This window comes from Phasianus colchicus, chromosome 22, assembly GCF_987193195.1.
Source record: "Phasianus colchicus chromosome 22, bPhaCol1.hap1.1, whole genome shotgun sequence".
Taxonomy (NCBI): domain Eukaryota; kingdom Metazoa; phylum Chordata; class Aves; order Galliformes; family Phasianidae; genus Phasianus; species Phasianus colchicus.
The window spans coordinates 1,156,115-1,174,798 of record NC_143457.1 but is presented as its reverse complement, the minus strand read 5'-3'; the positions used below and the strand labels follow the sequence as shown (position 1 = coordinate 1,174,798).

General features: G+C 56.1%; 3 protein-coding genes across 3 annotated transcripts; 2 read left to right on the top strand and 1 right to left on the bottom strand.

The window, feature by feature from the left end:
• Window positions 1-2,617: 2,617 nt before the first annotated feature.
• C22H1orf50 (chromosome 22 C1orf50 homolog) lies at window positions 2,618-6,661 on the bottom strand. Its single transcript, XM_031607940.2, has 4 exons — window positions 6,514-6,661; window positions 5,518-5,604; window positions 4,319-4,450; window positions 2,618-3,616 (listed from the first exon to the last, which is right to left on the bottom strand). Exons 1-4 carry the CDS (start codon window positions 6,649-6,651, stop codon window positions 3,434-3,436), a joined length of 540 nt encoding a protein of 179 aa, XP_031463800.1. The 5' UTR covers window positions 6,652-6,661; the 3' UTR covers window positions 2,618-3,433.
• Window positions 6,662-6,831: 170 nt separating this feature from the next.
• Window positions 6,832-13,229, top strand: P3H1 (prolyl 3-hydroxylase 1). The gene is made up of 15 exons (XM_031607939.2): window positions 6,832-7,312; window positions 7,797-7,949; window positions 8,343-8,532; window positions 9,053-9,184; window positions 10,017-10,156; window positions 10,312-10,401; window positions 10,520-10,572; window positions 10,896-11,017; window positions 11,113-11,240; window positions 11,325-11,420; window positions 11,494-11,644; window positions 11,918-12,035; window positions 12,217-12,292; window positions 12,449-12,589; window positions 12,678-13,229. Exons 1-15 carry the CDS (start codon window positions 6,869-6,871, stop codon window positions 12,819-12,821), a joined length of 2,178 nt encoding a protein of 725 aa, XP_031463799.2. The 5' UTR covers window positions 6,832-6,868; the 3' UTR covers window positions 12,822-13,229.
• A 1,692-nt stretch (window positions 13,230-14,921) lies between these two features.
• Window positions 14,922-18,684, top strand: CLDN19 (claudin 19). Its single transcript, XM_090122882.1, has 5 exons — window positions 14,922-15,144; window positions 16,301-16,465; window positions 16,597-16,681; window positions 16,847-16,993; window positions 18,298-18,684. Exons 1-5 carry the CDS (start codon window positions 14,922-14,924, stop codon window positions 18,344-18,346), a joined length of 669 nt encoding a protein of 222 aa, XP_089979008.1. The 3' UTR covers window positions 18,347-18,684.

Genomic DNA, 18,684 nt, shown 5'->3' with positions numbered 1-18,684 from the left:
ACCAAAATTTTCCCTCCCTCAACTTAAAACCATTTCCCCTTGTCCTGCTGTTATCTGCCCTTTCAAAGAGTTGATTCCCCTCCTGTTTGTAGGTTCCCTTTAGGTACTGAATGTTATTGAATATTGCTGAGCAGGAAACCTTTTGCACATGTAATGCAGATAATGTATTTAAGCTGAAGGTCTTTTGTTCAAGATATGTGTGGTAAGGGTGAAGATATCCACTCAGGGAGCATTGGGACACTCAGACATAGCTCTCACACAGCGTTTGAGTAGCAGGAGCCAAAAAGCAGTCTCCTGGCTGAAAGAGAAAACTCATTTAGATCAACTGAATTCTTAAGAGCCAGGAAGACCTGCTGGGCTTGTTGTGCAGCTCAGGAAGGCAAAGTGTTAGCAGCAGTAAGCCTGCGGTGCTGCCCTGCAGTGGGTAGCTGAAAACCATCTGATGAGGCTGAAAACCCCTCTGCCCCTCCTCTGATTTTGCTCAGCCCTGGTTCTTTGCCCTCAAAATGCAAAAATTCAAAGGTGCTGTAATGCTCTTGGTACATCAGGGAGATGTTTCCTGCACTCTCTGTCCCATCAAGTCATTATTAAACTCATCTCTTGGGATCAAAAGAAGACAAGGCTCATGTCAGCAAACATCAGCTCCAGGGAGCACAGCCAAAGATGAGCAAAGCCACTCTGCCAAGCACTATTGGCATCAGAAGCACATCTCCCACAGAGACTGTCCATCCCTGGGGCTTTTGGAATGAGCCGTTGGCTTCACATCCACTACTGCCCTGAGCGCTCATTGAAGAGCAAGGGGAGAGAAATCTTTATGAAATACCATGACTGGGTGCATACCTACCCACAGCCACTGCCTCCAGAGCCAGCAAGCTGCACTGTGCCACCTCTGCTGAGTGCAGCAGCACTGTTTCAAAAGGAAGAAGGGCTGTTTGCAAAGCTCTGCTCCTTGTTGCAACCACGTTTACGTAGAAAACACCTAAATGCAACATTTCCCGTGTCACTGAGTCCATCCTCAGCTTGCACATGGATTAGCTCTGTAAAGTCAGTGACCTGAGATGGAAAAGCATTAAATTAAACTTGGGTGCAGATAAATGTGACTGTGAATGGAAACAGGGGTCTCAAAGGAGGACCCTGATTTTTAACCTTTTGTACAGCAGATGAAACAGCCTCTGGTTTCCTTCCCTCCCTTTGAATGCAACCTGGCATACCCTCAGAAACAGCAGTGGTTGGAAAGGCAGCCAGGGTTCTTTTTCAAAACCCCATTTTTCCTTGCTATGATTTAAGCAGAAGCACAACATGAAAAACTTCCCCAGACTTGCAGAATCACACACCTTCAATGGTGTTTTCCGCAGTGAGTCACAAACATCTGCTGCCTCATTCAGTCCTCACCCAGAAGTTTGTTCACCTGAGACAGGCGCATGCATTCACCCAAATGAAAGACGTGAGAAGCATGTAGGAGCAAGCAGAGGCCAACTCCTCACCCATAGACAGCCCAGACCTCTCTCTAGTGCTGCATCTCACTGACTCCTCCCAGCTGCAGTTTGGTGCTTTGTTCCTGATGAAATTCCCACCCTATTGATCCAAAAATGCATTAAGGAAAGAGCTCGGGACAGGTTGAACCAAGCAGAGGCACTCACAAGCCCAGAGGCACTCAGGGAACCCACCACAAGCTCTACTAGAGGTTTTGCCAGCACTGTCTCCTCTGTTCTCTTGCAGTAAGTACATTACAGAGAGGTGATGCTGCAGCAGAATTGCATCCTCAGCTGCAAGTGATGCAGGAGGCTGCTGTTCAGTATCTTTCACCTTTCTGTCACCAGCTCCATCCCTGCCTATTTTACACAGGACGGGTTGCTCAGCTCTGCACTGGTACCTTGCCTTATCTCCCTGCCTGCAGCACAGAGAGCACCACGATGCAATGCTGGATATGCTGCACTTGCTGCAAGCCTTTTGCTTGTTGGAGATACAGAAAGGACAGGCAGGACTCTGCAAGGTGGGCAGCACATGATTAGGATGGAGAAGTAGGTTACAGCAAACCTCCAAAGAGCAAGGTGGCAGGAGAGGCTAAAAGAGGCATTTATGTTCACTGAACAGGATCCCTCTACCCAGCAGAAAAATGCTGGCACAGAGCACCAGCCCTCCGTGACACACAGCTGTCATTGAAGCAGCAAGTGCTGGCACCCAAAGGAACTGCAGCAGGGCAGCAGAGCTACAGGACACAGAGGGTCAGAAGGCTTTGCTGGAGAAGTGAAATCCTGTCAAAGTCCAAAATAAGAAATCACAAGCTGCAAAGGACAGAGGCAGCAGACATCACTCAAGTCCCCTTGTGCATGTACATCAGCTTACAATTCTTAATGATGGGAAACAGATAAAACTGGGACAGGAATACCTTCTTCCCAGAGGAGCATAAATCACAGACGAAGGTCTCTGATGTTGCTGTAATTAGCACTATGGCAAAGCCTATGCAGTAATTAACTTTCTCCCTTCCAAGTTAAGATTTAAAAACATGCAGTAAAATAAGGCCTGGGGTGATAAAACATGCAGGGAAAAAAAAAAAAAAAACACCCTATCAAATTAGGCACTTGTGACTTGATAAGGAATTAATTATACCCGGGTCTAATAATAACAACACACTGCTTTTAATTTGCCCAGTGCTCTAAATGAGGGAGGGTGAGCTGAGAAAAGCTTCTTCCAAAATCCTACGCTGACTCTGAGATTTCTGTCAGCCACAGAGAAGCACAGCAGGATGGGACTGGGCTGATGGCAGCACTGCAACAGGAGAAGCCTGGTGTAGACAAGATGCAGGTGAGTGGAGGGTGACGTGGGAGAACCCAGAGCTGCAGCATCCCCATCTTCAGGTCTCTATCCAGGCACCAAAACCTCTTCTGCTGCAGGACAAAGGCCAGGAGGAGCCCTACTTGGTCTAAGATGAACAAATCCACACTAGAAAGGGAACAAAGAACAACAGACCTCTTTGCATGCGATTTTGACCACTCTTCCCATGCCACAGGGCTTCCTAAATGTGCGTGTTGTAATAAGAGCCAAAATCCAGACCTGAAATCACTACCTGCCACACATAGTCCCTGTGAGGTATGCCACAGCCAGGTGGGTAGGACATATTTTATAACACTATCAATCCACCCCAAGCATATTTGCTTTTTGCCTCAAGTCCTTTTGAAATTATTCCATGTGATATCATCTGCCTCTTGTTACAGCTTGGCATAAGTCAAAGAAATAAGTTACTTGACTACTAGAAAATCTAGCAAGACTGAATTCAGAATTAGTCTTATTAAAGCAAAGAGCAAGTACTGGCAGCATCAGCATTTTCATTTCTTGGTCTCTTTCCTTGCCCTGCCTTTGGCAACGCTCAGGCACTGCCTGTCCTCAGGCATTAGCTCTGTTCAGAGGTCCTGTATGGCCACCACACTTCACATCATTTGGTGAGGCCCTGGAAGTTGGGCTCTGTGCATGGGGGGAGCGCTGCCTGCCGGCTCAGCAGTTTATCCAAGATGTTTATTTCAGCATCTCGTCGCTCAATGTCCTCAAAAGGCGTCCAGGACATGTCGTGCTGGAGCTTATAGGCACCAAGAAACTCATGGGGGCTGGTCCCCCACTCCTGGAAGAGAAAGGACAGATACACATTGCTACTGGGTTTCCCTTGGAGCTACACTGTGCTGATAGTCTCAGCCTCCCTGCCCAGACTGGCGTTCCCCACCACCTTCAAGGCACTCCCAGCTACACAGATGTCCCACTTTCCAACCTAAAAATAAGATTAACTACCCTGAGTCTAAGACCAATCAAGGTACAGTACAGTGCTGTGGACACAGGGAGGTCTGGGGACATAATATCACCCTGCAGAGCTCCTCTACCTTGGCTCATTGCTGTTTACTCTGAAGTCTTTACCCTGTGCATTAGAAAACGGGTTGTCTGCAAGGAAAACACCTCCAATACTAACTCAAGAGGAGAGTCATCACCATTTCCCATAGAAACAAAACACCAAGCTGCAAACCATCTCAACCCCTGGGCTAAAGCACCTGAGAAAACTGCTGCCAACGACCACAGCAGACAGGGAAGGCCCGGGGCACCTCTGCATTTTTCTGCTTTCATAAAAAGAATGGCAGAGACTGAATTGAGGTCTACCTGTCAAAGACACTGCCCACCTTAGACCAGCAGATAACTCAGACCAAGAAACCCAACTGAGCACAGGTCTGTGAATGGCTCCATCAAACCAGTGCTTTGTCAGAGTTCCAGAAGTGCCCAAGTACCAGAAATTCTCTCTCTTCCCCTCCCTGCTTCCTCAGAGGCTGCTGCCACACACCTTAGGAGACAGGATGGAGAAGTACTTTTGGCCACTCTCTCTCCTATACAAGTAGTAAACGTTTCCTGGCTTCTTCACTAAGTTGCAGGCCACGTGGTGCAGATCAGCATCCCTGTTAGCATCTTCCAAGACCTAAAAACAAATTTAAAATTTCCACACTTGAAATATAACTGATTACTTAATTCTTATAACTTACACACACATTTCTGCATCTCAGCCAGAGCCCACAAGGCTCTGCCCTCCCAGCACACCTCTTGCTTCATCCTATCGCTTGCCCCAGGAAGTAGATGCTTTCCAAAGAGACATTTATTTTCTTCAAGTTTCCTCTGCTGAGCTGCACTCTGGGACTCCTGCAACCCTCCACATAGGTGCAGATACCTCCAAACAGCAGCAAACTCTTCACAGCCCTGGGTTCACCTCTGCCCCTGCCCCCACCATTGGCTGGAGCCATTCCTTGCCTCCACACACAGTCAGACCCTGGGGACTTCCCTGCTGAAGTAACCTGGGGAAGGCACAGCAAGCACAGGGGAACCCAGCTCCCCAGCTGCAGCTCTTAACAGCCATATGACATAATTGCCTTGATGACAGCAGGCCAGCTGCAATGACCAGCAGGTCCTTTCTCACTTCATAACTTGTTTTTGGTTCTATGAGCACACCTGTAGGGGTGAAGACAAAATGGAAGAGGACAGCTGAGCACTGCTGGGTTGACAGCCAGGATCAACTGCTCTGGCAACTAAGACAAACCCAAAAGCTGAGACACACCCAAACCTGGGAGCAAAGCTCATCTTCTCCCAAGGGCTTGGATTCACCTCAGAGCGACCATCCAGAGTCACACTGTCACCCCGTTGCACAAGCTCTTCCTAGGAGACACCCTACAGTGACAGCAGTTTTCTGTCGCAGTTGTAACTGACATCCTAGCTGCTGTGGGCTGACCATCAGCTCCCACCCCTACTCTGAAAGGACTCAGTGCACCTGACAGAAGCCCCCCGATATGCAGAGTAAGGCAAAGCCCCCAAAATATCCCTTGTGCCCCAAGTTGATACCAGACAGTGAACTCTGGCTGTCATCCCTCTAAATCTTGACTACTTGGCTTCAGGCAATGATTCAGAACCAGCCCACAGCTTTTCCCAAATACCTAGCAGCCAAGTAAAAGCAAACCTTTATCCTCGTTTCCTTCCTGCCACTGGATGCATCCTCACCTTCCGAGCCTGCTCCTGCAAGCACCGGATCTGCTCAGCAATGACAGTCAGCTTGTTGCAGGCGTTGGCTCGAACAAACTCATCTGCCTGCAAGAGACAGAGAGCTTGGTGAGGATGAAGGCAGGCAGGGCTCTATGGACATGGGGAAGCAATGGTTGCATTAACAGAGGTCTAACACGAGCTGTACAGGCAGCTCTGAGCCCCCCCGGCACTCCGTGCCTGGTGGGGGGACACCACAGCACCCATAGACAGCTAGGTACACAGATGCAGATGAGGGGGAGGCACAGTGGGCAGGAGATGGGCAGCAGGACAGAACTGGACCAAAAGAAGTGGGATACACCAAGAGAAGGCAGAAGGATCTATGGGGAGGCGTTTGGAGGGGCAAGAGAAGGGCAGGAGGACATACTGGGAGGCACTGGGATGGGGAGGGAGGCACTGAGGGGAAGAGCAAGGCATACAAGGATGCTGAGGAGAACAGCAGGAAATAATGAAACCCAATGGAGCATCTATAAGGTTCCTTCCACCCTGAACCATTCAGTGACATCATACCAAGGTGGTAGGCTGCAACACACAGCAGGGCCAATGGGGCATACAGGGATGCAGGACATACTGGGATGCACTGGGATGGGCAGAGAGACACTGAGAGGAACAGTGAGGCATAAAAGGGTGCACTGGAGGGAGAGCAGAAAAGACTGGGGGGCACTGAAGCCATGGTGGGACCCGCTGGAGAACAGCACACAGCGCTGGGAGGCACTGGAGCACCTGGGGCGGTAGGGCAGGAGGACAGGGAAGGGGTTGGAGATGGATGATCTGCAAGGTTCCTCCAACCCGAGCCTTTCCGTGGCCCTACAACACGGCGAGAGGCACCGGCACAGAGCGGGGACAACGCGGCGGTGCTGACTCGGGGCGCTGCTGGAAACCAGCGGGACACCGGGTGTCCGCACGGCCTCAGCCTCGGCCCAGCCGCTTCCCCGGGGGACCGTGCCCGGCCCTCACCTGCTGCACCTGCCGGGCCAGCGCCACCAAGTCCCCCGGGTCCCCGACGCGGGCGGCCCGCCCGGCGCTGCCTTCCACCAAGGCCAAAGCCAGGCCCGCACCGCCACCACCGCCATCCTCCCCTCCTACGGCCGCCATAGCCCGCCCCGCCCCGCCCCTTCCGCTCGAGGCGGAACTTCCGGTGCGGGCGGAGGGCGGGGCCAAAAGCTATGTGGGTGCATGGTATGGGCGTGGTCAGACGGGGGCGGGGCCAAAAGCATTGCTGTGTGCGATGTGGGCGTGGTCGTGAGCAGTGGGCGTGGCCAGGGGCGGGGGGCGGGGTCTGGCGCGGAGCCGGGCGGCCGCAGGCTCGGCCATGGCGCTGCTGCTGCCGCTGCTGCCGCTGCTGGTCTGGGCGGCGGAGCCGCCGGCACCGCGGGGACCACCGGAGCACTCCGATCCGCCGCTGCCGGCCGAGCCCCCGGACGCGCTCTTCGCTGCCGGCGCCGAAGCGTACGCGCGGGGGGACTGGCCCGCCGTGGTGCTGCAGATGGAGCGGGCGCTGCGGGCCCGCGCCGCTATCCGCGCTCGGTCGGTTCGGTGCCGCCTGCGCTGCGCCAATGCCACCGCGGTGGTACCGACGGATGGACTCGAGCCGGCTCTCCACGATCTGCTGTTCTTCCGGGGGCTGCTGCGGCGCGCCGCCTGCCTCCGGGACTGCGGGCCCACCCAGCCCTCCCGGTACCGCCTGGGCGAGGAGCTGGAGCGAGAGTTCCGCAAGCGGAGCCCCTACAACTACCTCCAGGTCGCCTACTTCAAGGTACGGCCCCGAAGGAGATGAGATCCCGGGGGGAAGATGGGGGAGCGGCGCCCGGGAGGGGTCCGGAGGTGCGATCCGACCGCAGCGGAACGCGCGAGCCGAGGGGCGGGCGGGGAGGAGGCGGGCGGCAGGGATGGGAGTGATGCTGGGGGACAGGGAGGCGGCCCCGGGCCCTCCTCCCATCCCTCCACTGCTCCCCCCGCAGTGCCACGTCGGGGCCTGGCTGGGGCCTGCCGCACCCGAGGCGTGGGGGGGAGAAACCGTCCACGCCCCCACACGTGCTCAGTACTGGGACCCCCATACACGGCACTGGGCCCCCACTTCCGGTACTGGGACCCCACACCTCATATTGAGACCCCACATCCAGTACTGACCCGGTATGGGGGCTGGGGAGTAACGTGCATGCTCAGGATGGCCCAGTCCTCTGTGTCTGAGCTCCAAAAGTTGGGGTCCCTCACCCACCCACTCCTCTGCCCTCCCCCAGATCAATAAGGTGGCGAAAGCCGTGGCTGCAGCCCACACCTTCTTCGTGGCCAACCCTGAGCACGTGGAGATGAAGCAGAACCTGGAGTACTACCAGATGATGGCGGGCGTCAGGGAGTCCGACTTTGCTGACCTGGAGGCCAGGCCTCACATGGTGGGTGCCCCATCCTCGTGTTGGGTTTTACCCCAAAGCTGTGTTTTCTTGTCTGGGAATGTGGCAGCGCTCCTAAAATACCTGCCCAGGGCTGCATGTGGGGAGGGGGAGATGGGTTGTGGGCTTGGCAAGCACACAGCACTGCTGTGTGTCCACGTGGTGAGAGGTGTCCCTGGGACCAATGCTCTGAGCACATGTGGTGCCCCAACCCTGCAGACACCCAAGGTCAGGGAACGGGGCTCTGAGCACTGATGGAGCTGTGAGTTTCCCTGCTCCCTGCAGCAGGGTTGGATCTGTTGGCCTTAAGGATCCCTCCCAGTACTACCTGTTCTATGACTGTATGAATGGGCACTGGGCAGCTTTGTGCTCACAGCTCTGCCTGGCTCCCTGCAGACAGAGTTCCGCCTGGGTGTCCGGTTTTACAGCGAGGAGCAGCCGGCTGCTGCTGTCCTGCACCTGGAGAAGGCACTGGAGGAATACTTTGTGGCAGACACTGAGTGCCGTGCTCTCTGTGAGGGGCCCTATGACTACGAAGGCTACAACTACCTGGAGTACAATGCAGACCTGTTCCAGGCCATGACAGGTGGGAGCGCCTGTGCAAAGCCCTTTGTGAGGGGTTGGGACCAGAATTCCCTATGGGGTGAGCACACCTCTCATCCAGACCCTGACAGTGCTGCCCAGAGCTGTGGGTGCCTCATCCCTGGAGGTGTCTGAGGCCACAGGTGGGACCCTGGGCAGCCTGCTGGTGAAGGGCATCCATCCCATGGCTGGGGGTTTTGATCTGCGTGATGATTAAAGTCTCCTCCAACCTAAGCCATTCTGTGATCCCCATAGATTTCACTAGGAGGAATGCTGCCCAGGACCCCCTCCCCATTTCCAGAGGGATGTGGAGAAGGGGTCACCAGGGCACGGGGCTGGGAGGCTGAGACTGACAGGAGGAACACCTCCTTTATGGGATGGGACACCAGTCATATGGCGGTGGGGGACCGTCCCTGGGGGTCTCCAGTGCTGCAAGCTGGTGATTGGAGCGGGGACCCTATGATGTCTCATCCACCAGCTCTTCGGTGACCCCAAGCAGTGATATGGGATTTTTTCTCCACCAGATCACTACATGCAGGTGCTGAGCTGCAAGCAGGGCTGTGTCACAGAGCTCGCCTCGCAGCCTGGTCGGGAGAAACCCCTGGAGGATTTCCTGCCCTCACATTTCAACTACTTGCAGTTTGCCTACTACAACAGTAAGCAGCTCGTTGCCCCATCCTGGAATGGCCAGGACTCCTGGCACTGCTCATATCAACACTGACATCATGCTGAGGGCATAAAGGCTCATGGACAGCAGTGTGCCTTAGGAGAGCTGTGTCTTGCTGCCCTTTGTTACAGTGAGCCGTGCTGCTTAAATGCCAAACTCCTGCACAGCTTCACTACAGCCTGGAGAGGCATTTTTTTTTCTGCCAGCTTTCTGCCTCGCATCCAAACAAAAGAGGCACTCTGCCCCTCCAGTAGAGTTTGTTATAACCCAGGCAAATGGATATTGTCTTTTTTTATTCTCCTTGTTAGAAAAAAATTGAACTATTTCTTTGCAAATTTCCCCAGAAGAATTAAAAAACAAACAAACAGCCAAAGCTGAACTCCAGGAAGACTGAAAGGATGAAATATGTAGATGAAAGTAGGTCAGAGTGCTTAAGTAGCTGAAAATTGCAGGTTAGCATGGAAATGGTTGGGTGTTACTGTCTGGAAATAGGCTTTAAGATACATTTTCCAAGCATGAAAACTCCTCAGCCTGCGGCACTGATTGCTGCTGAGGTGGGAGAGCACCTCACACTGTTACTTTCCCTTTGTGGCAGCAGTTGTCTTTGCTTCAGAGTATCTGCCCCTGCTTAGAGGGAGATCCTTTGCAGATTTGAGCTTTCTCCGTTGATTCTCTCCTGCATCCCCATTTACTCTGTTCCCTATCAAATTCTCATCATTCTCCCCAGTCTCTGCTCCAGCAGTGGACTGTGCTTGTGCCAGAGCTGGGCACCAGCAGGGCAGGGAGAAGACATGCTGTAATGGTTCTGTTTCTCTTTTCAGATGGGAATTATGAAAAAGCAATTGAATGCACCAAAACATACTTGCTCTTCTTCCCAAATGATGAGGTGATGAACCAGAATTTGGCCTATTACACTGCTGTCCTGGGAGAAGATCTGGCCAGGCCCGTTGAACCCCGAAAGGTGGGTCACTACTGGGACGAGCCAGCATAGGATAGATTCTGTCCTTTCAGGGCTCTGAGCCCTGGCAGAGGTTTTGTGGGCTGATCTGGGTTGGGTTGCAGTGGGGACAGCAGGTGGGAGAGCTGCCCTGACCCACCCCTCTGCCCCTGGCCCAGGAGATCCAGGCATACCGCCAGCGAAGCCTCATGGAGAAGGAGCTGCTCTTCTTCAGCTACGACGTCTTTGGGATCCCATTTGTGGACCCGGTGAGTGGCACCACACCAAGGCTGGTGGCAGCTGGAGGGGGACTGTCTGCAGGGAAAGGGGATGTGGTATCGGAGGCAGGTCCTCATCCAGCTACTGATGCTGTCCTTGTGGCTGTAGGACACGTGGACGCCTGAAGAGGTGATACCAAAGAGGCTGCGAGAGAAACAAAAGTGAGTGTTTGGCCAGTTGCCATTCTGTCAGGGGTGAGCAACAAACGGGGGCACCTCTCTGCCTTCCTTGGGCTCAAAGCAGCAATTGCAGAAGGAATTATCTGATGCTGGGGCTGGGAAGATTGCTGGAGGGCAGAGCTTGGTCCTTGGGTCACCCCAAGCAGCTTGGGGTAGGGGGTGAGCGCTGCGCTGAGATGACACCTTCACACCTTGGGCTTTGTCAGCAGCCCTTAGACACAACTTGTCCTGTCCTTGCCTTGGCATGCCTTCTTCCCGACTTGGGGACAGTGGGGCAGTGGAGCTGATGGCCACTGTGTGCCCAGGGTGGAGCGGGAGACAGCGGCGCGCATCTCCGAGGAGATCGGCAACCTGATGAAGGAGATCGAGACGCTGGTGGAGGAGAAAGCAAAGGAGTCTGCAGAAATGAGCAAGTTCATCCGAGAAGGTGCGGGGAGCTCCAGGTCCCGGTGCCAGCCTGAAGTCCCTCAGCACTGCCCCCAGTTCCATCCATACTCCCTCCTGATCCCACCTGTGCTGCAGGTGGCCCCTTGGTGTACGAGGGAGCCAGCGTCACCATGAACTCCAAAAGCCTGAACGGGTCTCAGCGCGTTGTGGTGGATGGAGTCCTCTCAGCTGAGGAGTGCCGGGAGCTGCAGAGACTCACCAACGTGAGCATGGGGAGGCAGGGATGCTGAAGGGTCGCATCCTGTGCCTCAGAAATCAGGTGGGATAACGTTGGCTGGGCCTTGCAGGCAGCTGCCTCGGCAGGGGATGGCTATCGTGGGAAGACATCGCCTCACACCCCCAGTGAGACCTTCTATGGTGTCACCGTCCTGAAGGCCCTCAAGGTTAGCGTGGCTGTGGGTGCCTGGGGCTGCTGCCCCGCTGCAGCTGAGCCCAAGTGCTGTCTGTCCCCCACAGCTGGGCCAGGAGGGCAAGGTCCCCCTGCAGAGCGCCCACCTCTACTACAACGTGACGGAGAAGGTGCGGCACATGATGGAGTCCTACTTCCGCCTGGAGGTCCCGCTCCATTTCTCCTACTCGCACCTGGTGTGCCGCACAGCCATCGATGGTGAGCACGGCCCCAAAGGACTGCTGTGCCAGGAGATGCAAAGCCCCTTCACCCTCTGCCCAGGACCCTTTCTGAGAAGGAATTGTTCCTAATATGTAGCCTGAGCCTTTCGTGGCATAGCTTGAGGCCATCTCCTCTTGTCCTGTTGCTGTTACCTGGGAGCAGAGGCCAACCCCACCTCATCCCAACATCCACACACACAGTGTTTGGAGACACACCCCGTTCCCATACAGACAAAGCAGCACTGATGCACAACCTCTTGTTCCACCCTAGAGAAGCAGGAAGGCCGGAGTGACAACAGCCACGAGGTGCATGTGGACAACTGCATCCTCAACGCGGAGGCCCTGGTGTGTGTGAAGGAACCACCAGCCTACACCTTCCGGGATTACAGGTACCGAGGTGTCCGTGGGGCTGAGCTGCCCTTCTGAGGCTGTTAAGCTTAGCAGCCCCCAGGTGAGAAGCAGGACAGAAGGGCAGCCCAGCTCGGGCTTTCTTGCCTTGGCCTCTTGCTGTGGGTCAGGGTTTGGGTGCCTGGGGTGATGGGTGGTTACCTTGTTCCCTGCTTTCTTTAGTGCCATCCTCTACCTCAATGGGGACTTTGAAGGGGGAGCTTTCTACTTCACAGAGCTGGATGCCAAGACACAGACTGTAAGTAGCTGGGCTCCCTGGAGCTCCACGCACAGCTCCACTGCCAAGCCTTACCCATCCCTGGGGAAAATGCTTTGTGCCAGTGCACGGGGTGAATGTGGGTTTGGGGCTGGCTCTCCCCGTGTCCCCATGGTGCAGCAGGGTCTCTTCTCACAGGCAGAGGTGCAGCCCCAGTGTGGCCGTGCCGTGGGCTTCTCCTCTGGCTCAGAGAACCCCCACGGGGTGAAGGCTGTGACCAAAGGCCAACGCTGTGCTATTGCACTCTGGTTCACCCTGGACCCTCGGCACAGTGAGCGGGTAAGCACCTCACCCCGCTCCCTGGACAGCAGGAGGGTCTTGGGGGCTGCTCTCTGTGGAAGGGTGTGATGTGAGCTCTGGCCCACAGGAGCGAGTGCAGGCGGACGATTTGGTGAAGATGCTTTTCAGGACAGAAGAGGTGGATTTGCTGCAGGAGACGAGCACGGAGCAGGAGCCAACGGCTGCCACCAGCACTGCTGGCTTGCATGCAGCAGGGAAGGATGAACTGTGACAATCCTCATGCAGGGTCCCAGCCCTGCCAGGGCCAGCATCACCAGCACCACGCCATTTGGGACACAGCTGCAGCCACCACGTGGCTTTGGCTGCTCAGCCCTGGGCTGCAGGCTGGGCCCTACTTTGTGGTGCAGCATGGAGAGCACTGCGGCTCCCAGCCCTGCTGTGGAGCTGCCACCAACCTTGAGATGAGCAGCCAGACTTTGGGGGTGGATAGGGGTGAGGAACACGGGGGAAAGGGAGGGATGTTTTTTAGAGTTGAAGACCCAGTGCCATGGTAGCAGTGTGGGGCTGGGAGGGCTGGAGCCACACCAAACGTGCCTTTCTGCTTTGCTTGAGCCCGCTCCCCACCACGGCTATTTAAGTGCCTTCTGCGGAGGACTGGTGAATAAAGGTGTCTTTTCCAAAAGCCCGGCTGTGGGTGCATCCTTGCAGCCATCCTGGTGCCCAGGCGAGGGCAGCAGCCCTGCGCTGCTGGGAGCAGAGCCACTGGGACAGCATATCTATCCGTGCCACAGAGCTGGGGTTTTCTGCCCAGCAGCGCTGGTGATGGGGCACAGCAGGGAGCAGAGGTCATTGCCCCATGGCAAAAGCCTTCTGGTTGCACAGCCTGTAGGCTTTGACCCCAGGTGCTTTAGGATTCCTGCACCCAGGAAATGGTAATGCAACCCCTGCAGTAACCCTGCAACATCCCCAAGAGGGACACAAAAGCTTCATGTTTAGGCCAGAAAGGACCTGGGTTCAGTGGGGGCAGCTCACCCTGTTATGACACCCACTGTCCTGGCCAGGGCTCTGCCCTCTCCCTAAACAAGAAGGACATTGAGCAGCAGCCGAACAGGGCAGTGAATTGTCCCCACACCATTACCATAACCATCTGGGGAATGCGAGCACACGCTCCGAAACACCGCCCGCAAAACGCCCTGCACGAACAGGCAGGGGCCAGAGGGGTGAGTGCCCAGCACAGGGATGGCAGCAGCAGGAGGATGGTTTCTCCCTATGGGTTCCCTGCTCGCATACTGGTGCAGGAGCTGCCTGCTGTCCCCCAGGTGTGGAGCTCAGCCTGGGGCCACAGCGAGCGTGAGCTGACTGCTGATGAGATGGTGGTTAACGATTGCCAGGGTGGCCAGCCCGGCAGGAGGGCAACGCTTGGGCAGCTGCCAGCTCCCTGCACCAGCAAACGGCCACCGAGGGCTCCATGTCACCGAGAGCTCCGTTTCACCAAGGGTTCCATGCCACCAAGGGCTCTGTGTCATCAAGAGCACCAGTGAGAGCTCCAAGCCACCAAGAACTCCATGCCATGCTCTGTGCCACCAAGGATTTCATGTCATCAACAGCTGCATGCAACCAAGGACTCTGTGTTACTGAGGGCTCCATGCCACCAAAGGCTCCATACCACCAAGGGGTCCACAGCACTGAGGGTGCCATGGCACAAAGAGCTCCATAACACCAAGAGCTCCATACCACCAAGAGCTCCATGCCACTAAGACTCCCACTTCAACAAGGGTTCAATTTCACCAAGAGCTCCATCCCATGGAGGGCTCCATCCCACCAGTGAACTCCCTGTCACCAAGAACTCCATACCACTGAGAGCTCCATGCCACCAAGGGCTCCATAGAAAACTGAGAGCTCCGTGCCATCAAGAGCTCCATGCCGCTGAGGGCTCCATGTTACCAAGAGCTCCACGCCACTGAGAGCTCCGAGTTCCTCTTGGCACGGCCAAATGCCCACTGCCCCGCGTGCCCCCCTCCGGGCAGCACAGCACGGTGTCACACTCCTGCACCCACCCCTGCAGCAGCCCCAGGGGTCCCTGCTCCGATGGCCCCGCGGGGTTCACCCCCCCCACCCCAAAGCCTTCCCCACTGCCCCTCGGCCTTCCTGGGGGTCCTCATCTCCCACATCCCCCACCTCCCCAGGTCCCCATCCGAATCCCTCTTTTCTCGGTAGACACCCGGCACCCCGCTCCGCTCCCTGACCCTCACCACCCACCTCCCCCCCACGGCCCCTCCAGCCCAGAGGAGGGGCTGACGGAGCTCGGGGCGGGACGTGGCGGGCGCAGCCCCGGGCAGAGCCGGGCCGGGCCGGGCGCAGCGCGGCGGCGATGGGCGGCGGAGCGCGGGAGCTGGCGGGGTACCTGGCGGCGTTGGGCGGGTGGGTGGCGGCTCTGGCCGCCGCGGCTCTGCCCCAGTGGAGACAGAGCTCGTACGCCGGAGACGCCATCATCACGGCGGTGGGGCTGCACGAAGGGCTGTGGATGAGCTGCGCCGCGCAGAGCACCGGGCAGGTGCAGTGCCGCCTGCACGACTCGCTGCTCTCCCTCGACGGTGCGTACAGGGGGCGGCGGGCATATCCCTTCCCTCGGCGCTGAGCCCCTTCCAGGGGGCTGAGCCAACCCCCGCGGCTTTGAGCCAGCTCCTCCCCACTCCCCAGCCCGGGTCCGAGCCCCCTTACTGCCCTTCCCGCTGATCTGAGCCATCCTGTGGGTCCCGGCCCTATGCCCCTTTTTTGAGGGGAGAATAGGGTTTGAGCTCCCCTTCCCAGCTCTGTGAGAAGAGCCCACCTTCCCCCTGAACATCCGAGCCCAGTGCATGTCAGAGCTCTCTTCGTTCCTCTGTGGGTCTGCATCCTGCTGTGGGTCTGAGCCCCTTGTGCTTCTCTCCGTGCTCCAGTCCCACTTTGTACCCACAGTTTGAGCCCTACTGCAGCTCAGAGCCCCAGAGATAATGCTGAGCCCATCTCTTGGCCATGGGCTTAAAGCCCTCACCCTCCCCAGTCTCTGTGGGTTTGAGCCACACGGTGGGCATCAAATTTGGGAATGGCAGCTGCACAGTGGGGACATTGCAACCCTGGGGTTGTGCGCAGTGTTGGGGACTGTGGTGAAATTGCAGGCAAAAGAGTTTGGAGGGAGGAGGAAGAACATGGTGGGGAGGAAGGTTGAGGCCCCAGTGCTGAGAGTGAGTCGAGCTCTCCTTGTTCTGCCATGGATCTGCATCCTGCTGTGGGTCTGAGCCCCTCGCTCTTCTCTTCATGTTCCAGTCCTGCTTTGCACCCACAGTTTGAGTCCTGATGTGGGTCAGAACCCTGCTGTAGATCTGATCCCAGCTTGTGCCCATGGGTTTCAGCCCCTTTGTCTTTGCCCCCAATCCCTGTGGGTTTGATCCCGACAGTGGGTGCCACGTGGGGACATCACGACCCTAGGGCTGTGCACAGCATTTGGGGATGGTGCTGCTGCTGAAATTGCAGTGAGAAGAGCAAGAGGGAGGAAAAAGAGGGTGGTGAGGAGGAAAGCTGGGGACCCTGGTGTTGAGAGTGAGCCACGGTCTCCTGGCACAGTGCCCCAGGCACAGGAGCTGTGAGTGGCCCTGCACAGTGAGGACAGGGTTAAGGATAAGGTAACGGACAGGGCGTTAAGGACAGGTCCATCCCAGTGGGAAGAGACTTCACCCTGCAGTGCTGCAAGCAGCGTGTTTCCCCCTGCAGTTCACATCCAGACCTCCCGGGCTCTCATGGTTATTTCTCTCCTCCTGGGTTTCTTCGGCATCATCGTGAGCGTCGTGGGCATGAAATGCACCAAGGTTGGTGAAGAGGATCCCATCACCAAGAGCCGCATCGCTGTTGCTGGAGGTGTCCTCTTCATCCTCTGCGGTAAGCCGCTGGGCAGCTGCAGCCTTTGTGCCTCTTTGTTGCAGAAAAGCTCCAATAGCCTTTCACAGGAGGGAAGTGGAGCTGTTTGGCAATGAGTTGGGCATTGCTGATGCTCAGTGTTTGACACCCAGGTCTGTGCACGTTAGCGGCCGTCTCCTTGTATGCCACGCAGGTCACCTACGAGTTCTTCAGTGCCAGCACTCCGATCAACGCCAGGTAGGAGCCCGCTTGGGGACACCGCTTCCCTGAGCTCCTCTGCATCCCTGGGGCTGCCCTGTGCTGGTTTGGGCACCGTAGTGTGGTAGGCAGCGGTGACACGCAGCCCCACTCCTCTTTGCTTTTCCCATCCCTGATGCTGTACCAACCCTTGTCTCACCGCAGGTACGAGTTTGGCTCGGCGCTGTTTGTCGGCTGGGGGGCTGCCAGCCTCACCGTGCTGGGGGGCTCCTTGCTCTGCTGCTCCTGCCCTGCCAAGGAGCGCCAAGGACAGCAGTACTACCGACAGTCGCAGCCTTCCACAGCCCGGGAGTACGTCTGACCCCAGCCCTGCCCTCCCACGCCCTCCCCTCCCAAGAGCAGGCACGGCCCCGCTGTTCCCACAGGGCGCACAGCTCAAGGGCACCACCAGAGACTTTTCTTCTGCTGGGGACGCACCAGTTTCTCAGGAGCTTTTCCAGGTTGCAGCGCAAGCCTCTAAAATGGGCTGTTGGTCAGAATTCCCCATATCCAGCACCAGCAGGCTGCAGGGGCTGCACCTCCGCCCCCAGCCCTGCGCTGCTGGGGCTGTGGGTGGCTGGGCCGTGCCCCAGTGCCCAGAATGGGGTGCTGGGGGTGGTCTGCACAGAGGTGCTTTGTGCTGGGCCACCCCACTGCGTGCGGCTGTCCCCATGTGCCCCTGCATCTCCTGCAGCCCCACCTCTGGGTTTTCCAGGGAAAGGGATGCTGCCAAGCGGTGCTGGACGGGCTCAGCGTCCCCGTGCCCCAGCTTTGGTGGCTTAGGAAACATTCCTGCTTTCAGGGTGCAGGTGTGCTCTGCGTGGCTGCTGCCCCAAAGCGCTATTTGTATTAATCATTCTTGATGTGAGCACACGAGGAATGAAAGCACGGCGGTTTGGCGGTTGCTGGTGCTCCAGCTGAGCTCTGCCAGCTAAAATCTGACCCGGGTGTATTTCTCACCAGGAGCAAGTATGTGGCCTTGTTAAGCAGGAGAACAAACTGGTGTTGGCCAGGTTAAAGCAGGCAAAATGGGGACTGTGAGCACAAGCAATGGTTTGTTTTTACTTTGGTGCCCAGCGTAGCTGCTTCAGTTAACTCCAAGATGGACAAACCTGTGAATTTTGATGTCTCCCCACTGTTTCCAAATGCCCCTTCCCCAATAGGACCCGTGAAGTCTTTTAGGCTCAGCAGTGCTAACTGCCACCACCTCTGTGTCCACGCCGTGGCTGTTACTAACACACCAGCTCCAGTTCTCCTGTAGATCCTCTGAAGGCCTGGTGCTGCCATCTGTCTGTCTGCTGTATGTGGTATGCCAGCTAAACCGCAGGAAAAGAAACAGTGGAAATGTTCCAAGGAGCCTGGCTTTGTGGTTTTGCCTTTTTTTTTTTTTTTTTTTAATTATTACTTTATAAATCCTCACGTAGCTGATTTCTCCCTGGTCTGCTTTACACCCCTGTGCTGCTCTTGTTCTTGGCGAAATGTGGCCACCTGTCCCAAAATTAACAGTCGGGGCAGCACCTCCCCATGCAGGGGGGAAGCAGAGCAGACCCTGCACTGGGGGTTGGCTCCTGCGAGGCAGGAAGGACTAACAGCCATCTCTCTCTTTTGCGTTGCAGACCCCATGTAAAAATATCGTCAGCCATCAGGGGAGAGCAGTGCTTGTAGTGTCTGCACCGTCAGGGGGACTGGTGCTTGGTTTCCCCTCAAAACACACCCCAAAGCTACTGCAGTGAGGATTGGGAAGGAAAACCGTGCTTAAAAAATACGTGTGTCTGAAGTGTGTTTTTATATACAGAGCGCAGCATTGTGTAGAAGAATGTTTTTATTCCTTTAAGGTAAACCTGCATTAACTTCTCTGTGCGATGAACGCCGTGGGAGCGGCGCTGTTTGGGATTCCTAGTTTTGGGGGTTTTTTTTCAGATTGTTTGTACTAAAAATTGTGACTCCGTTGTATTAAAATATTTCTGACTACGGGTGTCCCTCTGAAGTCATCTCTTTGCCCT

What these genes read in the sequence shown, in the direction of transcription:
- C22H1orf50 (XM_031607940.2), bottom strand. Translation starts at nt 6,651, where the DNA reads ATGGCGGCCGTAGGAGGGGAGGATGGCGGTGGTGGCGGTGCGGGCCTG. An exon ending in TGCAGGAGCAGGCTCGGAAG is followed by an intron (nt 4,451 to 5,517) that starts GTGAGGATGCAT and finishes ATTTGTTTTTAG; the next exon opens with GTCTTGGAAGATGCTAACAG. An exon ending in TCTCCATCCTGTCTCCTAAG is followed by an intron (nt 3,617 to 4,318) that starts GTGTGTGGCAGC and finishes TTTCTCTTCCAG; the next exon opens with GAGTGGGGGACCAGCCCCCA.
- P3H1 (XM_031607939.2), top strand. Translation starts at nt 6,869, where the DNA reads ATGGCGCTGCTGCTGCCGCTGCTGCCGCTGCTGGTCTGGGCGGCGGAG. An exon ending in CCGTCCTGAAGGCCCTCAAG is followed by an intron (nt 11,421 to 11,493) that starts GTTAGCGTGGCT and finishes TGTCCCCCACAG; the next exon opens with CTGGGCCAGGAGGGCAAGGT. An exon ending in TGGATGCCAAGACACAGACT is followed by an intron (nt 12,293 to 12,448) that starts GTAAGTAGCTGG and finishes CTCTTCTCACAG; the next exon opens with GCAGAGGTGCAGCCCCAGTG.
- CLDN19 (XM_090122882.1), top strand. Translation starts at nt 14,922, where the DNA reads ATGGGCGGCGGAGCGCGGGAGCTGGCGGGGTACCTGGCGGCGTTGGGC. An exon ending in TGTCCTCTTCATCCTCTGCG is followed by an intron (nt 16,466 to 16,596) that starts GTAAGCCGCTGG and finishes TTTGACACCCAG; the next exon opens with GTCTGTGCACGTTAGCGGCC. An exon ending in AGCACTCCGATCAACGCCAG is followed by an intron (nt 16,682 to 16,846) that starts GTAGGAGCCCGC and finishes GTCTCACCGCAG; the next exon opens with GTACGAGTTTGGCTCGGCGC.